Below are 17,324 nucleotides of genomic sequence, written 5' to 3'. Positions count from 1 at the left end.
GATTTTATGATAGTGTTCTTCTGTGTAGCCCTAGCCATCACTCTGTAGTCCAGCCTGGCCTCTAACTTGGAGATCCACCTGATTCTGCCTCCTTGGTGCTGGGAATAAAGCCATGTACCACTATTTTTGGTTGCTTGGCTTTTTTTACATAGGTTTTGTGGATTGAACTCAGGTTGACTGAGCCATGTCCTTAACCCTTGCCCTGTTTTCTTAATGCTATTATTTTAAAATACTTCTTATAAGGCTTCCTTTGAATTGAACTTTCTTCTCACATCATTGTGATTGTGCCACAAGTTAAGAATAAGAATGGGAGAAGTAGCTTTTATCTTTGGTTTTTACTTTTCTTCTTGCATTGTTACTTAAACCTTGAGAAATAGAGTTTAGTTTTAGTGGTGCTGGGGATCAAACCCAGGCTTTGTGTGCATTATAGGCAAGCCCTCTTAGTACTTATGTATACATATCTTTATGTGTAATACTTACATATAGACCCAGGAAATGCAGTTTGTGACAAAAAGAATTAGACAGTGTTCAGATCTTTATAATTAATTTGAAATTTGTACTTAAAGAATCCAGACTTGGGATTTTACGTTTTAGAAAATTCCTGGCATTTTCTCAAGACTCCAATATTGTTGGCACATTGGTCTTCCTCTATATTGGTTTGTTTAAATGAGAAAACTTTTAGAAAACAGTTTAGTATAAGGATTGTTGTTGTGTGTAGTTAAATTTATACCTACTAAATAAAAGATAGCAACAAAAGGCTATGATAGATACATCAGTTAGTGCAGACACTGGGTTTGGCCTGTTACTGTGAGAGTGAATATATCTTATTGTTCATTAGCAGATGAGACATTCTAGAGCTTTTCTTGTAAACATGTAAAGTTTTATGACTCGGTCTTTAATTCTGTTTTCTTCTATGTGATTTTTGGTGACATTTATTCATATTTTTTTCTAAACTTTAGGCGTACAAATCCATTTGGAGAATCTGGAGGAAGCACAAAATCAGAAACGGAAGGTAGAACAGACTGCAATATTCATTCTAGAGTGATCCAGTAGTAAACTTTGAAATGTGTCATTTGCATTTGTTCTGCTGCTGTCCTCAGTTTTGATGTTGTTTTTACTTCAGAATCTTTATTTATTTATTTTATGTGTGTGAGTACACTGTTCCTCTCTTTAGACACATCAGAAGAGGGCATTGGATCTTATCACAGATGGTTGTGAGCCATCATGTGGCTCCTGGGAATTGAACTCAGGACCTCTGGAAGAGCAGTCAGTGCTCTTACCTGCTGAGCCATCTTCTAGCCCTCTCATAATATTCTTAAGGCAACTAGAACCTAATCTGACTTGAGACGTAACTCATATAAGATTGTAGAATGTCATAGACATTTGGCTTCATTGTCAAATTCTTAGTACATAAACTATATATCTCTTATTTTTTTTATCCTCCAACCCCAAGATCCTTGACTTAACTATAACTCTGGGCAGTTGGCTTGGAATACTTTTCCTCTGGTTGAGTGGGTTTTAAGTCCAATTAGAGAACTGTTACCACCAAGATGTGTGTATACCGTTGTACCTGAAGATTATTGTGCCTTGCTGGTAGTGTTTCTGGTTCATAGGCATCATAGCTGGGAAGAACTTTGGTTCCTCTCTCCTTTGGAAGGTTGTGTGGTATCTTCTGGTACCATGAAAGCTAATTCTCAGGGAAGAGGCAGTTCAGCTCAGGGGTCTCTGGGCCAAACATCTAAAGCTCATGGTGTCTTCAGCAATAGGGAACTTACCTTCCACCTCTTAGGGACAGTCAAGGGCAATGGCATGTAATATTTTAGTCATTTAGACAACTCTGACCAAAACTTGAAAGAGGGCTGTTCATGCTTGTTTTTGGGGTTTTGTTAGATGGTCTTTGGCTCTTGGAGTAAGCATTGTCAGCTCAGATGAAAAGTTTTCATTTAAACTTTGTATGTGTATTTATGCTCAGCATAGAACTGTGGTTCTATGGTAGTTAATAGTATGAGTCCCTTTGACGTTTTTAGACATCCTTACTTTGCCCTCCTCTCCTTCTTCCGTATTTCCCACCTCTGTAACTAGAGCCCCCTCCTTTTTTCCCATTTCCCTGATGCTATTAATCCCCTCTTTATTGCTTTTTTTTTTTTTTTTTTTAAACCAATGATCCCTTTTTGTTTTCCTTGTTTCTGTAGTTAACTCCAGGATATATACCTCACACATGAATATTTGGAGCTAGGAACATCAGATATCAGACATGATGTTTGTCTTTTTGAGTCTGGGTCAGTTTACTTAATGACCAAGCCAGCTCAGTTGGTCAACAGGTTTTCTAGGGCAGGAGCAAGGATTAAAAAGAAAAAAGACAATTAGACAACACTGTAGCATAACCCCAGCCAGTTCTGAGGCTGGAGTGGGTTTATTTGTTTCCAGTCTGCTTTTATACCACTTTAAGTACATGCAAAATGATAAGATCAGTTCTGGGTCAAGGAACAAGCAAGGCAATAAACAAAATCTCATAAACACCTTTCTAGGGTCTAGTCAGGATGACCAAAACAAACAAACAAAAAAATGCCACATATGCCTCAGCTGAGCCTGCTCTGAGCTTTGCATTAACTCAAATGTAAATATTCTTAATCTGTGCCTATTTCCTGAATCCTAGCCCACAGTCAGATTTCTGCCTGGAGTTTACTTCTTTTGTCCTGGCCCCATGTCAAATTCCTGTCAAGTATCTAGAAGTGGGCCCCCAAAAGCTCTCCACATTTTCTTTTTAATTTTATAAACAAGACTGTACCCATCTTAGGTTGTTCTGACAAGAATGCCTTTCTTACCTGTCTTGGAATATGCATTGCCTAAAGCAATTCTATTCTGTCATAGGTTGGTAAGGCTCTGTACAGAACTTACCCATCCTTAGTTGCCAGCCTGTTAAATTAATAACTTTGTCTGGGGATCTATTTTTAGTTTCAAGCCATATATTTTGCCTGCCAACATATTGAGGCAAGTTTTATCACAATGAGCAAGAATAAAAGTATTCCCAGGACAAGAAGGACAAGGACTAGCATGATCAAGGTATATATGCCATTCTTAAAGCTTGACCAAGATGGAAATACTGACCTCAGGCCATGAATAACTTTATCAGCAATATCTGCAGCATCAAAGCTCAGCGGAGCAGCATTCTTTAAATTAATAATCTCAGTATGCAAAGTTAAAAAAATCGAGAGAGTTCTTAGAATTATGACAAATACCCTGCAAGTGTCTTTGAACTTTTTCCCAATTATAGTGACTATCATTGTAATGTTTATAAGTAATACAAATCCATTGGTATTTAGCATGACACTGGAGATAGCTTCTTACTCTTAAACTCTGAACCTCCAATAATTTGAATGGTATCATAAAGAGCATCAATCCATTGTTCCAAAACACCTATCTAAATCCTCTTGAGTACTCAGTAACATTTTTTGCTAAATGATTAACAAAAGTAGCTGTCTTAACTTCCTGTGTCAAAGCAATAACAGAAACAGTGGTGCTGTTAATGCAATTAAAGCTGCTATACCATCAGTAATCAAGCCCACTACTCTCTTGGTTCTGCTTAAAGCCTGACTTACTTCTTCCAGTATTTGCAAGCCTTTTTTCAGAATACCAAGTTCCTGTAATACTCACAGGCAATAAAACAAAATCTGATTGATAAACCACCATAACAGACATGTCAGATTTCAACACATTAACAAAATTAGAAAGTATACAGTCAATACAACTTACAGTAAATACTGTAGAAGAAACAAATATAATTTTTTTTTGTTTTGTTTTGTTTTTTTGAGACAGGGTTTCTCTGTATAGCCTTTGGCTGTCCTGGAACTCCACTCGGTAGACCAGGCTGGCCTCGAACTCAGAAATCCGCCTACCTCTGCCTCCCAAATGCTGGGATTAAAGGCGTGCGCCACCACCGCCCGGCAACAAATATAATTTTAACATGACCAGTTAATAAAAGATTAGAAGCCTTAACACATGCACTAATACTTGTTCAAAGTCCAGATCCTATCCTAATTTTATCCACTGCAAATGTAACTCCATATAAGGCAGTTGTCAGTTTTCAAATGTCTCTGAAAATGTCTAGAACCAGCCTTCCAATTAAGGACTCTTATTTCCAATATTGGTTTAATTTCTAGACCAGTCCATGATTGAGTCAAAATAACTGGTCACATTAAAGGAAAGAGAAGGGTCATTATAACTTCTCTTTTTGATTAAGTTTTTGAAGGCAGTTTCCACAGTCTCTATGTTCTCTGTCCCACAAAGTCTAAAAGCTTGAGGCAAGTCAGCTTGTCCAATCTGGGATATAGGCATGCAAAGGTGGCTCAGGAACATATGTCTAAAACAGCTTCCCAGTTACTATTGTCAGGGCACTCAGCAAGCTCACAGGTTAGCATCATTCTTTGTCCCAGCCTCAGCATGTCTCACCAATCACTCTAGCATGCTCTTGCAGCATCCTGTGGGAAAAAAACACAAACATGCCCTCTTCCCCATATTAATACCCAATCATGATCATGCCATATGCCAGTAAGTTGATCTTTCCATTTCACCTAGGCATAAGTATGCCTAGTTGTAGGATGTCATAGACACTCTGCAGAGAGTTCCTTGGCATCCAAACTTTAAAATAAAAAGATCACAATATAAATAATTGTTTGGTATACGGGGATATAACTCCCCTTTTTTTGTTTTATGAAGATTGTTTTAAAGTTCCACAGTACCTGTTTCACAATATCTTATCCTTGAGGATTATAAAGAATCTCAGTAATATGGGATTCCTTATCACTTGCAGTTTCTCCAGTTCATGTGCTTCTGCTCCATTTTCCTTCCACCTTCTCCTCCATTGTCCTTTCTCCCCACCCTCTCCTTTTCCTTAAAACTTTTCAGCTCCACCTTCCCTTCCACTGCCCAATTATGGGCTCTAGCCTTTATTTTACAAGTTAAAGTAGGGAGAAGGTTCACAAGAAGTCACCTGAGTATGTGATTCACTCTTGATTCACTCCTTGTCCTAGGCAGCCCCTCCTGGGAAAGCAGAATAGCATCAAAATACAACACCAGGGCAATCCACAACATTTTCCCCTTTTTATCCAGTTAAAAGGCTCTTTTCCCTCAGATATAAATTGAGTACAATTATTACCATTCTAGAATTTATAAAGTATTAAGATACATTTAACACCCAGTCCACCAATCTTGTTGATTAAGTAAAGCACTCTGCCATCTATCCTAAAAGACTTATAATTCTACACCTGACTTATGTTCTGGTTTTAGATTGTATGCCATCTAAAAACCATCTTCTCAAATCTATATTATCTTTCGCAATGCTAAACTAAACAGCTTGGGTTGGCTATGAGACTACTGGTCATCAACCCTGTCAGTAATCTAAGAACGACGGATATTTCCTGAAAATATGAGAAGCACAACACATAGCTTCCAAAACGTAGCCAATTTATAGACACTACTGATTACCTGGACAGTCCCTTATTCTTCAAAATGTTGGAGCATCAGTCTTCAGGCCCAAGATCATCTGAAAAATCATTGTAACGCAGACTTTTGTAGGGCAGGGATTATCAGTTGACTTATTTCTCATAGTGTGTCCTTTTTCTGGACAGTATTTTGTCTGTAGATAAATTGAGGCAATTCTTGCCTAGTGGCTATCTTGCCATAACTGGAGCAACTTGGTTGTTGCTCAATTTCTTTTTTGAATCCAAGAAAAGGGTGCTGTCAGGAGCAGACAGGTCTCTCTAGTCAAGTGATCCTTAATAAGGAAATGTCCATAAATGTCATATTCTCTGGACAGAAGCCTTTGAAGACCATCTATCTAAAGCATTTCTGAACTGTTAAGCCTTGACTACTCTTTGCATTTCTAATTGAAATATCTCAGAAAAACTCTTTTAATTAACTCAGAACCATGAGTTTGCTATCTGGCCCTTAACTCGTATTGCTTAACCATCTAAAAACAGTTCATAATAGCAGTTATAGAAGGACTGGGTCTAAGCCTTGTATTCTTAAATGTGTTATATAGGCACGATGCCTATATGAGAGTAACAATATTAATCCTAGTTTTATTTTATGAATAAGAAATTCATACCAATGAAAACTTTAAATCTGTATCAAATAAATTCTGTACCAATGTAGGAGATTATAACTTCAACTTTGTATTAATATAAAGATTTCTACCAATGTAAGATATAGTTATGTAATGTTTTGCTTAAGAGTAAATTTGCTGCCGGGTGGTGGTGCACGCCTTTAATCCTCAAATCCAAGTATTTGGGAGGCAGAGACAGGCAGATTTCTGAGTTCAGGCCAGCCTGGTCTACAGAGTGAGTTCCAGGACAGCCAGGACTACACAGAGAAACCCTGTCTCGGGAGGGGGTGGGGGGGGGAGTGAGAGAATAAATTTGCTAACCTATCCCTATTTGTCTATTTTCTATAACTTCTGTGATATTACTATATCCCCCCTTTTTCTTTCACCCTCTTCCCTTTTATCTAAGAATGAAGGATAGAGAGGAAGAGAGGAAAGGTAGAAATCCCTGAGTTTAAGTTCTCTAGGTCCCTCCCTGTCCAAAGCTACATTTGTAAAGTACCCCTTAAATGACAACATATGATAATTCATAAAATAACTAGAACCATCCACCCCAACATAAGGAACTGGGATGATGATTTTCTTAGCTTCCAGCTGAATTGGGGTGAAGAAATAGGAAAATTGTCTTTGTCAAAAGAGAGCTAGCTGGCATCATTTGCCTTCTAGTCACTATGTGCTGCAAAAGTTCATTGCTTAGCTGACATCTTAACTATGACAGTCTGAAAGGCTGGATAGGCAAGCCAGCTGTTCAGGAAAAGTTCTGGAAGCACATCTTTAAAAGAAGCAGCTTTGATGTAGTTGAGGTAGAATTAAACACAAAGCTGGAATGGAAGTCCCAGAATCTTAGCATCCCAGAGTGTGAATCTTTTCAGGGCTGTCTTTTCCTTCTTTCATCCTGCACTATACAAAACTTAAAACTTATACAGAACATATAGTTCTGTAAAGACATTTACATGGAGTGTGTAGGGTACACAGATAGGTTATTGAAGATCAATAAAGAAAGCATGACTGCCTTTCTTTAGGTTAGTTGATCACATAATCAAACTATAATAGAACTTTGTATACATGCCATTGTAAAGGATGGTATGTAATAAGTCATGAAAAATTTGTACCCAATAAGTATTATTGTCTGTGTATAGACATTTTAGTCCCAGCTGATTCCAGAGCTGTCTCCATATACAGAGACATAAACATCACATCACCTATTTGGATGGTTGTGTTAGTCTCCTTTTTCTTCTCTGTCTCTAAGGTCTTCAGGAGTTCTCCCTTTGTCATGTCTGATTTTTATCAACTTGGAAGGAACAGCTTTTCTTTTCCTGTGGAAACATAGGCATAACCCTTTCCCCAGCGTAACACATTTCTCATTTTCCATTCTTAAATCAGAATATCCTTAATATAAACAGGCTGGTTTAGTTCAATAGTTTTTTCTCTACAATCCAATGTCTCTCAGCAGCTGTGGTGTTTTGTTCATTAGCATTTAAAAAATGTAAGGTTAATAAAGCACTATGCAATCTATCTTTGTGGGGTTTTGTTGCTCCCTTTTGCCTATTAAGCATCTCGTTTAGAGTTTGATTAGATCTCTCCACAATCGCTTGTAGGATTGTGTGATACACCTATAACATGTTTTATAATATGCAAAAAACTGCTTCATCTTATTAAAGATAGATGCCGAACAGTTGTCTGTTTTAATTTGTATGGGTATTCTCATAATGGCCATAACTTCCAACAAATGTGTCAGTCTTTTCTGATGCTAAGGCAAGTTGCCCATTGGGATCTTGAATATGTGTCTATAGTATGGTGCACATATTTCAGTTTACCAAACTCTGTTAAATGGAAGACATCCATTTGCCAAATGTCATTTCTTTGGGTACCCTTAGGGTTCGTTCCTGTAGGCAATGGAGTTTGGTTATCTAATGAGCAAGTAGGACATTGCCTCACAGTTTCCTTGGCTTGTTCCCAAGTGATAGGAAATTCTTTCTTTTAACCTTTGCTGTTAACATGGTGGTTTTTTTTTTTGTTTTGTTTTTTGTTTTTTTTTTTTTTTTTTTTTTAATGGACTTCTGAAGACTCCAGTACACTTCCTATGAATAGCTGGTCAATTTCATTATTACCTTGTGCCAGAGGGCCTGGCAGACCTGTATGGCATCTTATGTATATACAGAAGATCCTTGTGCCAGAGGGCCTGGCAGACCTGTATGGCATCTTATGTATATATAGAAGATGACTCCTATTCCTGATCATTCATTGTAGCTGAGTAAATAGTGAAGTCAGTTCAGAATCATACTGAATAAGTTCAGTCTCTTTCTGCATATTGAGAGTCAGTTACTATATTAAGAGACTCTTGAAAATCTGACAACACCATGATTATTGCATATAATTAGATTTTTGAACTGACTTACAGGGACTCTCAGCCACGTTACTTAAATCTTCTGATTTTTATCCTGCCTTTCCTGATTTATTGGCATCAGTGTAATATGTAGGGGCTCCAGATATTGGAGTTCCTTTTAGTATACGAGGGAGAATCCAATTAGTTCTTTTTATGAATTAATCTGCTTGCTTTTAGGGTTTCTGTTAATCTCTCCCAGGAAATTACTGTATGCTCTTTGCCAGTGTTCGTCTTGTGCCCATAATGAGACAGTTTCTGCGTTAGTAAAAGGTACTACAGTTTCAGCCAAGTCCATTCTGATTAATTGTCAAAGTCTAATTTTTCCTTTTAGTAGCAATTCAGAGATCTTTTTAATGCAGGTTTTTAGTTTCTTACTCTGTTTATGTGCTAAAAATTTCCAATCTAAGATATAGTCTTCCCTCTTTGTGAGAATTCCTGTAGGAGAATGAGTAGAAGGTAAGTTGAGTAAGATGCAGACCATTCCTTCAATCTCAATATTGTTTACTAGTATTCTTAGTTTTGGCCTTTGATCCTCTATAGAAGTTTGCCAAAATATTAGTTTTGGGCTCCCTTTTAGGTTTTTTGAATTGTCTATAGAACTTGCCTCAGCCTTGTCTGGTCTCACAGGATCTGCTTTTGAAGTAGTAACATTTAATTGTCCTGAGGACAATGTCCCTGCTTGGCATTGGGGCTTTTGAGAGGTCCCCCTGGGAGTTTTTTCGTAAGGTGTTGACCCTTTTGTCTGTTGTTGCTCTACAGTCCCTAGTCAGATGTCGGCCTTTGCCACATTTTTGACATATTCCAGAAGGCATAGGCCCCCTTTTGGTATTACTTTGGTTTTTCCTGCACTTATTTTTGAGATGACCCTGCCCACCACAAAACATTTGAAATCTTGACTCATTTCTAGGTGTTTAGTGGCAGCTTCTATTACAGTCATATTAGGCAAGCAAAGGTCTAATATCAGCTGTATGTCTAATCCACTCATCTATTGATGCTGACCTTGTCCTCAGTGGTCTGATTCCTTGCATTCAGCATTGGAATTTTCAAAGGCTAAAGACTCATTCTCATTATTCTCATTTAGTTCCAGGAAATATTCTTTCCTGATTTCTTGTTTGACCCATGCATCATCCCCAGATGAGTGTACTTACTAGAGGTTTGTGTGTTGTCGGTTGTAAACTTTACTCATCATGGTCAGATAGCACACAGAGTTAACTTCAGTCTTTCTGAATGTGTCAGGATTTGCTTTATGTCCCATGATGTGGTTTATTTTCAAAAAGCTTCTGTGTGCTGCTCAACAGAATGTGTACTCTTCAGGGTGTTGGTGAAATATTCTGATGTAGGTGGATAGTGGTGGTGCACGCCTTTAATCCCAGCACTTGGGAGGCAGAGGCAGGCGGATTTCTGAGTTCAAGGCCAGCCTGATCTACAGAGTGAGTTCCAGGACAGCCAGGGCTACACAGAGAAACCCTGTCTGGAAAAAACAAACAAACAAAAAAGAAATATTCTGATATATCAATTATTTCTGATGTTTTTCTGTTTAGATGACCTGTCTATTGGATAAAGTTGGGTATTGGAATTATTTACTATTTATGGGTTGATATTAATCTGTGTGTTTAAAATCTATTAGTACTTTTTCTTTTTTTTAGTGGCATGAGATTCACCAGTGTTTGGTGAGTGTATATTTAGGATTGTATTGTCTTCTTGGTTAAAAGTTCCCTTGGCTAGAACAAAGTGTCCTTCTTTATCTTTTATGAGTAGTTTTAGTTGGAAGTCTGTTTTGTCAGATAGAAGGATAGGGAAGCCTGCCCACTTCCTGGTCCCATTTGATTGGAGCACTTGTAGTTTATTCTTTCACTCTATGATGATGCCTGTCTTTAAAGTTGTATTTCTTGTAAACAACAGATAGACGGATTTTGTTTCTTGATCCATTCAGTCTGTGGTTTTTGTTTTGAGAATTGAGGCCAGTTATATTTATGGTTATTATTGAAATGTATTAATTTTAGTCATTGTGTTGTTGGTTCTCGGTGTGTTATCAGTAGTATCTTGTGACTTAGCAATTATAGCTTTGTACTTCCTTCCACAGACTTGTTTGTGCTGATTCCTCTTGGTCTTTTAGTCTTTTAGGACTTGAATGTATTACTTCAAAGTCCACTAGCTTTTGAAAGTTCCATTAAAAAATCAGCTATTATTCTGATGGGCTTTCCTTTATATGTTTCTTTAGTGTGTGTGTGTGTGTTCTTGTTCTCTTGCAGCTTTTGATACACTTAATTGTAATGACTGGTTTTGTGTGTCAAGTTGACACAAGCTGGAGTTATCACAGAGAAAGGAGCCTCTCTTGAGGAAATGCCTCCATGAGATCCAGCTGTAAGGCATTTTCTCAACTAGTGACCCAGCACATTGTGGGTGGTGACATCTGGGCTGGTGGTTTTGGGTTCTATAAGAGAGCAAGCTGAGTAAGCCATTAAGTAACAGCGCTTCATGGCCTCTGCATTGGCTCCTGCTTCCTACCCTGTATGAGTTCCAGTCCTGATTTCTTTTGGTGATGAACAGCAAAGTGAATGTGTAAGCTGAACCCTTTCTTCCCCAACTTGCTTCTTGGGTCATGATATTTGTGCAGGAATAGAAACCCTGACTAAGACACTTATGTAAACTTAGTATACATACTACGATACATGTGTTGGCTATTCTTATGTTGACTTGACACACAAACTAGAGGTGTCTGAAAGAAGGGAACCTTAATTGAGAAAATGCCTTCATAAAATTCAGATGTAAGGGCTGGAGAGATGGATCAGAGGTTAAGAGCACTGTCTGCTCTTCCAGAGGTCCTGAGTTCAATTCCCAGAAACCACATGGTGGCTCACAACCATCTGTAATGGGATCTGATGCCCTCTTCTGATAAAGTAAATAAATCTTTAAATTTCTTTTTTAAAAAAATTCAGCTGTAAGGCATTTTCTTAATTAGTTATTGATGGTCGAAGGCCCAGCCCACTGTGGGTGGTTCCTTCCCTACACTGGTGGTCCTCGGTTCCATAAGAAAGCAGGCTAAGCAGGCCATGTGAGCAAGCCAGTAGCAACGTCCTCCATGGCCTCTGCATCAGTTCCTGCATCCAAGATCCTACCTTTTGAGTTCCTGTCCTGACTTCTTTTGGTGATGAACAGCAATTTGGAAGTGTAAGCTAAATAAACCCTTTCCTTCCTAAAGGGGTAGGGGGAAGATTTTTGGTTATGGTGTTTGTTGCAGCAATAGAAATATCAAGACAATATACTATGGGAATTTTCTTTTCTGGTCTTGTCTAGTTGGTATTCTGTGTGCCTGCATTTCCTAGGCTCTATTATTGTGTTTTTAAGATTTTTTTCATATTTCTTGATTATTTGATCTAAATTCTCTACTTTATCTTCAAAACCTAACATTCTCTCTTTTGCATTTTACTTGTAAGACTTTCTCTTTAGTCTTCTAGTTGGTTTACTGGGTTTTTCAGATGCATCCTCATTTCATTGAGTCCTCTTCAGTGATTCTATCTCAAGTCCTGGCTTTTCTTCATCATTTCCACCAGCTTTGTTTCTGTTCTCATGGGTATCACTCAGGTGTTTGTTCTTCTCAAGTTATTCCTCCTTAATTTCATTGAGCTGTTTCTTCCTGACTTCTTAAAGTGTTTAAATTATTTGATGAGGCAGTGGTGGTGCACGCCTTTAATCCCAGCACTTGGGAGGCAGAGGCAGGCGGATTTCTGAGTTCAAGGCCAGCCTGGTCTACAGAGTGAGTTCCAGGACAGCCAGGGCTACACAGAGAAACCCTGTCTCGAAAAACCAAAAAATAAAATAAAATAAAAAAAAAATAAAATAAAAAAAATTGATGTTTATCATTGTTCTTTTAAATTCTGTTGTCTTGGTGTTCACCTTGGCAGACATTCCTACAGCACTGGTAGGTTTTGAAGAGGAAATACTAGCTTGATTCTTTCTTTTTCATATTGTTTGAATTTTTGCAATAAGACCTGGGCATATGGATTTCTTATCTTAGTTTTATGTCTAATGTTGGGATACAAGAAAGGATGTACAGATGAGTTAGCCCTAGAAGTAAGAAATGGCTTAGGTATAGAAGGACGTCAGGTAGGTAAAGTGGACTAGCCTGCTGCAGATTATGTGTTGTGGTCCAAGCCTGGAGTGTGGGGTAGACACGGATAGGTGGAGAGGTTAGTGTGGGAGGAGGGGCTTGTAGGTTGGGAATAACAGGGCAGGTCTTGGCAGAGTCCTCGAGGTTGGTGGAGGCACTTGGCATGGGACCCAGGTGCGTTGGTGTGGGGAGGGTATGTAGATGGGTACGTACAGTTCTCTATTTATTCTTGTTCTTCTTTCTCTCTTTCTCTCTCCCTCTTTCTTTCTCTCCCTCCCTCTTTCTTTCTTTCTTTCTTTCTTTCTTTCTTTCTTTCTTTCTTTCTCTTTCTTCTTTCAAAGGTAGTTCTCAAATAACTAGGCTGCCTTCAAGTTCACTATGTAACCAAGGATAACCTTTAATTCTAATCCTTTTGTTCCTTCCCAAGTACTAGGATTACAGGCATGTGCCACCATACCTAGCCAGTAGATGTTTTTCTTGTTGCTTTTGTGTATATTGTGTATGTGTGCATGTATGTGAGGTGTGCGTATACGTGTGTTTGTGTGTGTACATTGGGTGTCTTCCTCTATCCTTCACCTGTTTTTTTGAGACAGCCCCTCAGTGGATCTGTAGTTTGCTGGCCAGCAGTTTCCTCTCCCCGCTTATGCCCCTAAGCCCCGGGTTACAGACACCCAGTTTCCCACCTGCTTTCAGCCAGCTTTTATGTAGGTACTGGGATCTCAACTCAGGTCCACATGCTTAGCAGGAAATACTTACAACACACTGAGCCATTGTTCCCAGCCCAGCAGCTAGTTTTCTTTTCTTTTTCTCCTTTCTTTTTCTTTTCCTCCCTTCTTTCCTACTTTCTTCCCTCCCTCCTTCCCTCCTCTTCCTCCTCCTTGTTCCTTCTTTCTTCCTTCTTTTCTTTTTCCTTCCTCCTCCTTTTTCCTCCTCTCCCTCTTCTCCCTCCCCCTCTAACTCTGTAGAAGACTGGCCTTAAACTCAGAGATACACCTGCCTCTGCCTCTTGAGTGCTGACGTTAAAGGTGTGCACAGTACCACCTATCAGCACGGCTATTTTTCTTAAATGTGATTTTAAACTTACAGAAAAGTTAAAAGAATAATATAAAGAATTTATTTATTTAATTTTAGATCTAGAACCATGTTTTAGATAGGGTTTTATTATTATGAAGAGATATCATGATCATGGCAACTCTTATAAAGGAAGACATTTAATTGGGACTAGCTTAAAGTTTAGAGGTTTAGTCCATTATCATGGTGAGAGGCATGGTGACATAATGCTGGAGAAAGAGCTCAGAGTTCTACATCTGGATTGTCAAGCAGCAGGAAGAGAAAATGAACCACTGCACCTGGCTTGAGCTTCTGACACCTCAGGGGCTACACCCCTACTTCCTCCAGCAAGGCTGCACCTCCAACAGTGCCACTCTCTGAGCCTATGGGGGCCATTTTCATTCAAACCACCACAAACCATATCACTGTAACATAACATTTTTACTTGAAACTGAGACCTTAATTTTCTTATAACTTGAACACACTGAAGTTTTAAGAGTTATTTCTAAATTCCTTTTTTAGGTTTTATTTTTCATGCAGTATATTTTTTTTGGGAAACAACATTGGGGTTGAAAATATATAAATACTGAAGGAGTATTTATATATATTTTATATACACATGCTTCTGGGATGTGTATATGAGCATCTGGGATGCTAAAGCAGGAGAATTGTGGCCAACCTGTGCTGCAAAAAGTGAAAACAAAGAACCTTTCTCATAATGTGCCATGTTCTGTTACAGACTCTATTCTTCATCAGTTGTTTATTGTCCGATTCCTTGGTTCTATGGAGGTTAAGTCAGATGACCATCCAGATGTTGTCTATGAAACAATGCGCCAGATCTTAGCTGCTCGAGCCATCCACAACATCTTCCGTATGACAGAATCACATTTGTTAGTCACTTGTGACTCTTTGAAGTAAGTAGTAACCCTTTCCAAACAAACATAGAAAAAATAATTTTTTAGTTTAGCTTAACTAAAAAGTTGTTTTCCAAATTTTTAATTATAGGTTAATTGATCCGCAGACTCAAGTTACAAGACTCACAGTGAGTTCTATGTGATTAAAGCTTTAAGTATCATTTATTCATATATACATTTTATAGTTTGATAATAACCTAGTCCTGTGTATCTTGGTATGACAGTATCCATAAGATTGGTCTTTAGGCTGTAGTTATATATGCAGCCAGCTCCAGAAAATTACTGAGCACTTGTAAAGAGTCAACATGTTTTGGTGTTTTAACCCTAGAGAGAGTTTTTATCCTTAGAGAGTTTATGCACCAAAGAAATTAGCAGCAGTAATCAAAACATGAACATAATTGTGTTGATTTTTATAATTCTATATTTCTTTGTAGGTGCAACTTAATCAATTATTGAGTAGATTATTTTTTGTAGTTAAATTTATATTGGTAAATACGTTACTGAAAAAAAAAAAAAAAAACCTCAGTATTTAATAACCTCTTTTTGGTAAATTCCAAACCAAATGTGGCATTATTTGTTCCTAGATTATTATTCTATTGAAAATTTGTCTTTAACTTTCTTATGTGTGATATTTTTTAGACTTTATCTTGACAGTTTATCATCTGAATGTTGCTGTAATGATTTGGAAGAGCTCATATTTATTGTATTTCTGTGGCAGTTTCCATTACCGTGTGTAGTTCTGTATGCTACTCACCAGGAAAATAAACGACTTTTTGGATTTGTTCTCCGGACATCAGGTGGAAGAAGTGAGAGTAATTTGTCATCAGTCTGCTATATATTTGAATCAAACAATGAGGGGGAAAAGGTACCTGGCTTTCAAAATGTTCATTTTATAAAATACTTATCAGAGTCAGAGTGTTAACCTTAGATTTCTGGGAAAAGCTCTCAGGTTGTCCCTAGACCAGCTGAGCTGCCTGATGGAGCATGCTTCTCTGGTGGGAGCCACACTGATGGGGGAATCTCAGGTTCTCTAGATTATTGATAGCTGGTTCAGTCTTGCATCAGTAACTTATCTTGGGAATGGAGTATATTCCCACAGTCACTTTTAGGTGTCAATAATTCATACCAATATCATTACCTAAATCCTTCATTCTCTGCATGACTTACTATTTCGGTAATGGTGCTTTTTAAGTTCTTAGGTTTTTGCTAACTTCATAAATGAATTCTGTATTAGCATCATTTCCTCTTCTCTCTCCCCTTTCCAACTCCTCCTGTGTCTGTCCTTCCTCAAAAATTCATAACTTAATTATTATTATTGGTGTCTGCCTCTGTGTGTGTGTGTGTGTGTGTGTGTGTGTGTAACTTACCTGGTTCATTTAGTGGTGCTCTTACTATTCATATGTTTAGGTCTGACCACTTAGCATTGGATAACCTATTGGGTTTCATCTCTGGACGAAACAATCTTTTTCTTGTAGCTCTTCATCTATGAGTAGGGCCTTGTGAGATTTTCACCGGCTTGTCAGTTGTTATCAATTTTTAGGACTTGTTTAGGCAATCATATTGTTGAAATTTCATAGCTACAGCTTTCTTATGTCTAGAAGATACTATCTATAGCAGGTGTTCTGGTCTTCTGGCTCTTAAAATCTTTTCAACTCTTTCTCTTTTTAAAACCACTCTGAAATCTTTATTAACAAATAGGGTGACTTTCCCTTTTCCCATGCTATTCCTTCCATTGAGGGTTCTTCTGAGCTTAGTATCATCTGTCAGAGGAAGGTCTTGGTGACTAGGTACCTGGTTTGGAGAAGGACCTCATCCCTCTGGGAGTTACTGGTCTTTGTTGTTGGGAACAAGGTGGGGAGGAACACTGCCCGCCAGCACTCAGACCTCCATGATGTCCCCAGCTGGAGAAGTAGGGTAGTAGGGATTGGGTGTATTCCCCCAGCCTCAGCAGCCTTGAGGGCCTCAGGGATCAGGCTTCCAGGATAGCACCAGAGAAGCAACTCTGAGAAAGGGCTCCTGAGTGGTGGCAGGGCTTGGGGAAAAGTCACGGGGGTGGAGGGGATTACAGTAGGAGGGTGGTCATTATGTAGGCTGAATCTGGAGAATTGGGTGGCTATGTTAAGTGCCCTCAGACAGGCACTGCTTTTACAAGGGTTCCCTGGGGCCCAGGCCCAGAGTCACCCAAGTGGTAGCCTGTGGGTTATTATGTTGCGGGACCATTATGGTTTAGGGTCCTGCAGAAAGAGGGTCAACTCTCTTTTATATGATTTTCCCTTAGCCTTAAGTGTGTAGGGATTGTGCTATGATACATTAGTTGTATCACATGGGGCCTGGGCATGCTACAGTTACTTTGTCTGCATTTTGACAAGTAGATCTCTGGTGGTCTCCATCTCCATCAGTAGTGGGGCTGATATAATGAGAAGTAGCATGGACACATGGTAGAGAAAAAAGCCAGCAGTCCAGGTCATCAATTCTGAGGAAACATGCTGAGATTCTTTGGGGTTGAAATATTAAATTAATTTTTATTTGATATAGTATGTTATATTATTATGAAACTAGGTATATTATTCATTTGGGTATTTGAAATTTTTAATGTAATATAAAACTATTTAATATAAAGGTTTTACTTTTTTCTACTTTTAGATTTGTGATTCTGTTGGATTGGCAAAACAGATAGCTTTGCATGCTGAACTGGTAAGAATCAGAGCCACTTAATTTCCAAGGATGTCTAAGCTGAAGCAGTATAATAAAAGCTCTTTCACA

At 38.4% G+C, this 17,324-nt stretch overlaps 2 protein-coding genes and 1 pseudogene across 5 annotated transcripts in view; 1 reads left to right on the top strand and 2 right to left on the bottom strand.

Annotated features, from left to right (window-relative positions):
- Appl1 (adaptor protein, phosphotyrosine interacting with PH domain and leucine zipper 1) overlaps nucleotides 1-17,324 on the top strand; it is a 54,370-nt gene that overhangs the window by 30,425 nt on the left and 6,621 nt on the right. For all 3 annotated transcript variants that reach the window (XM_034497473.2, XM_076931291.1, XM_034497474.2), the window contains exons 16-20: nucleotides 960-1,012; nucleotides 14,387-14,561; nucleotides 14,653-14,689; nucleotides 15,280-15,426; nucleotides 17,205-17,255. In XM_034497473.2, the coding sequence (XP_034353364.1) occupies nucleotides 960-1,012; nucleotides 14,387-14,561; nucleotides 14,653-14,689; nucleotides 15,280-15,426; nucleotides 17,205-17,255 (463 nt within the window). The remainder of the gene's footprint in view (nucleotides 1-959; nucleotides 1,013-14,386; nucleotides 14,562-14,652; nucleotides 14,690-15,279; nucleotides 15,427-17,204; nucleotides 17,256-17,324) is intronic.
- Nucleotides 14,432-17,324, bottom strand: part of Asb14 (ankyrin repeat and SOCS box containing 14) — a 31,007-nt gene continuing 28,114 nt past the window's right edge. For both annotated transcript variants that reach the window (XM_076931295.1, XM_076931292.1), the window contains exon 12: nucleotides 14,432-14,574. The gene's annotated coding sequence lies outside the window, so the exon portion shown is untranslated. The remainder of the gene's footprint in view (nucleotides 14,575-17,324) is intronic.
- On the bottom strand, nucleotides 16,220-16,957 carry LOC117705147 (host cell factor C1 regulator 1 pseudogene; annotated as a pseudogene).

The sequence above is a fragment of the Arvicanthis niloticus genome, chromosome 3 (genome assembly GCF_011762505.2).
Source record: "Arvicanthis niloticus isolate mArvNil1 chromosome 3, mArvNil1.pat.X, whole genome shotgun sequence".
Lineage (NCBI taxonomy): Eukaryota > Metazoa > Chordata > Mammalia > Rodentia > Muridae > Arvicanthis > Arvicanthis niloticus.
This window is presented reverse-complemented; position numbering and strand designations above follow the sequence as displayed.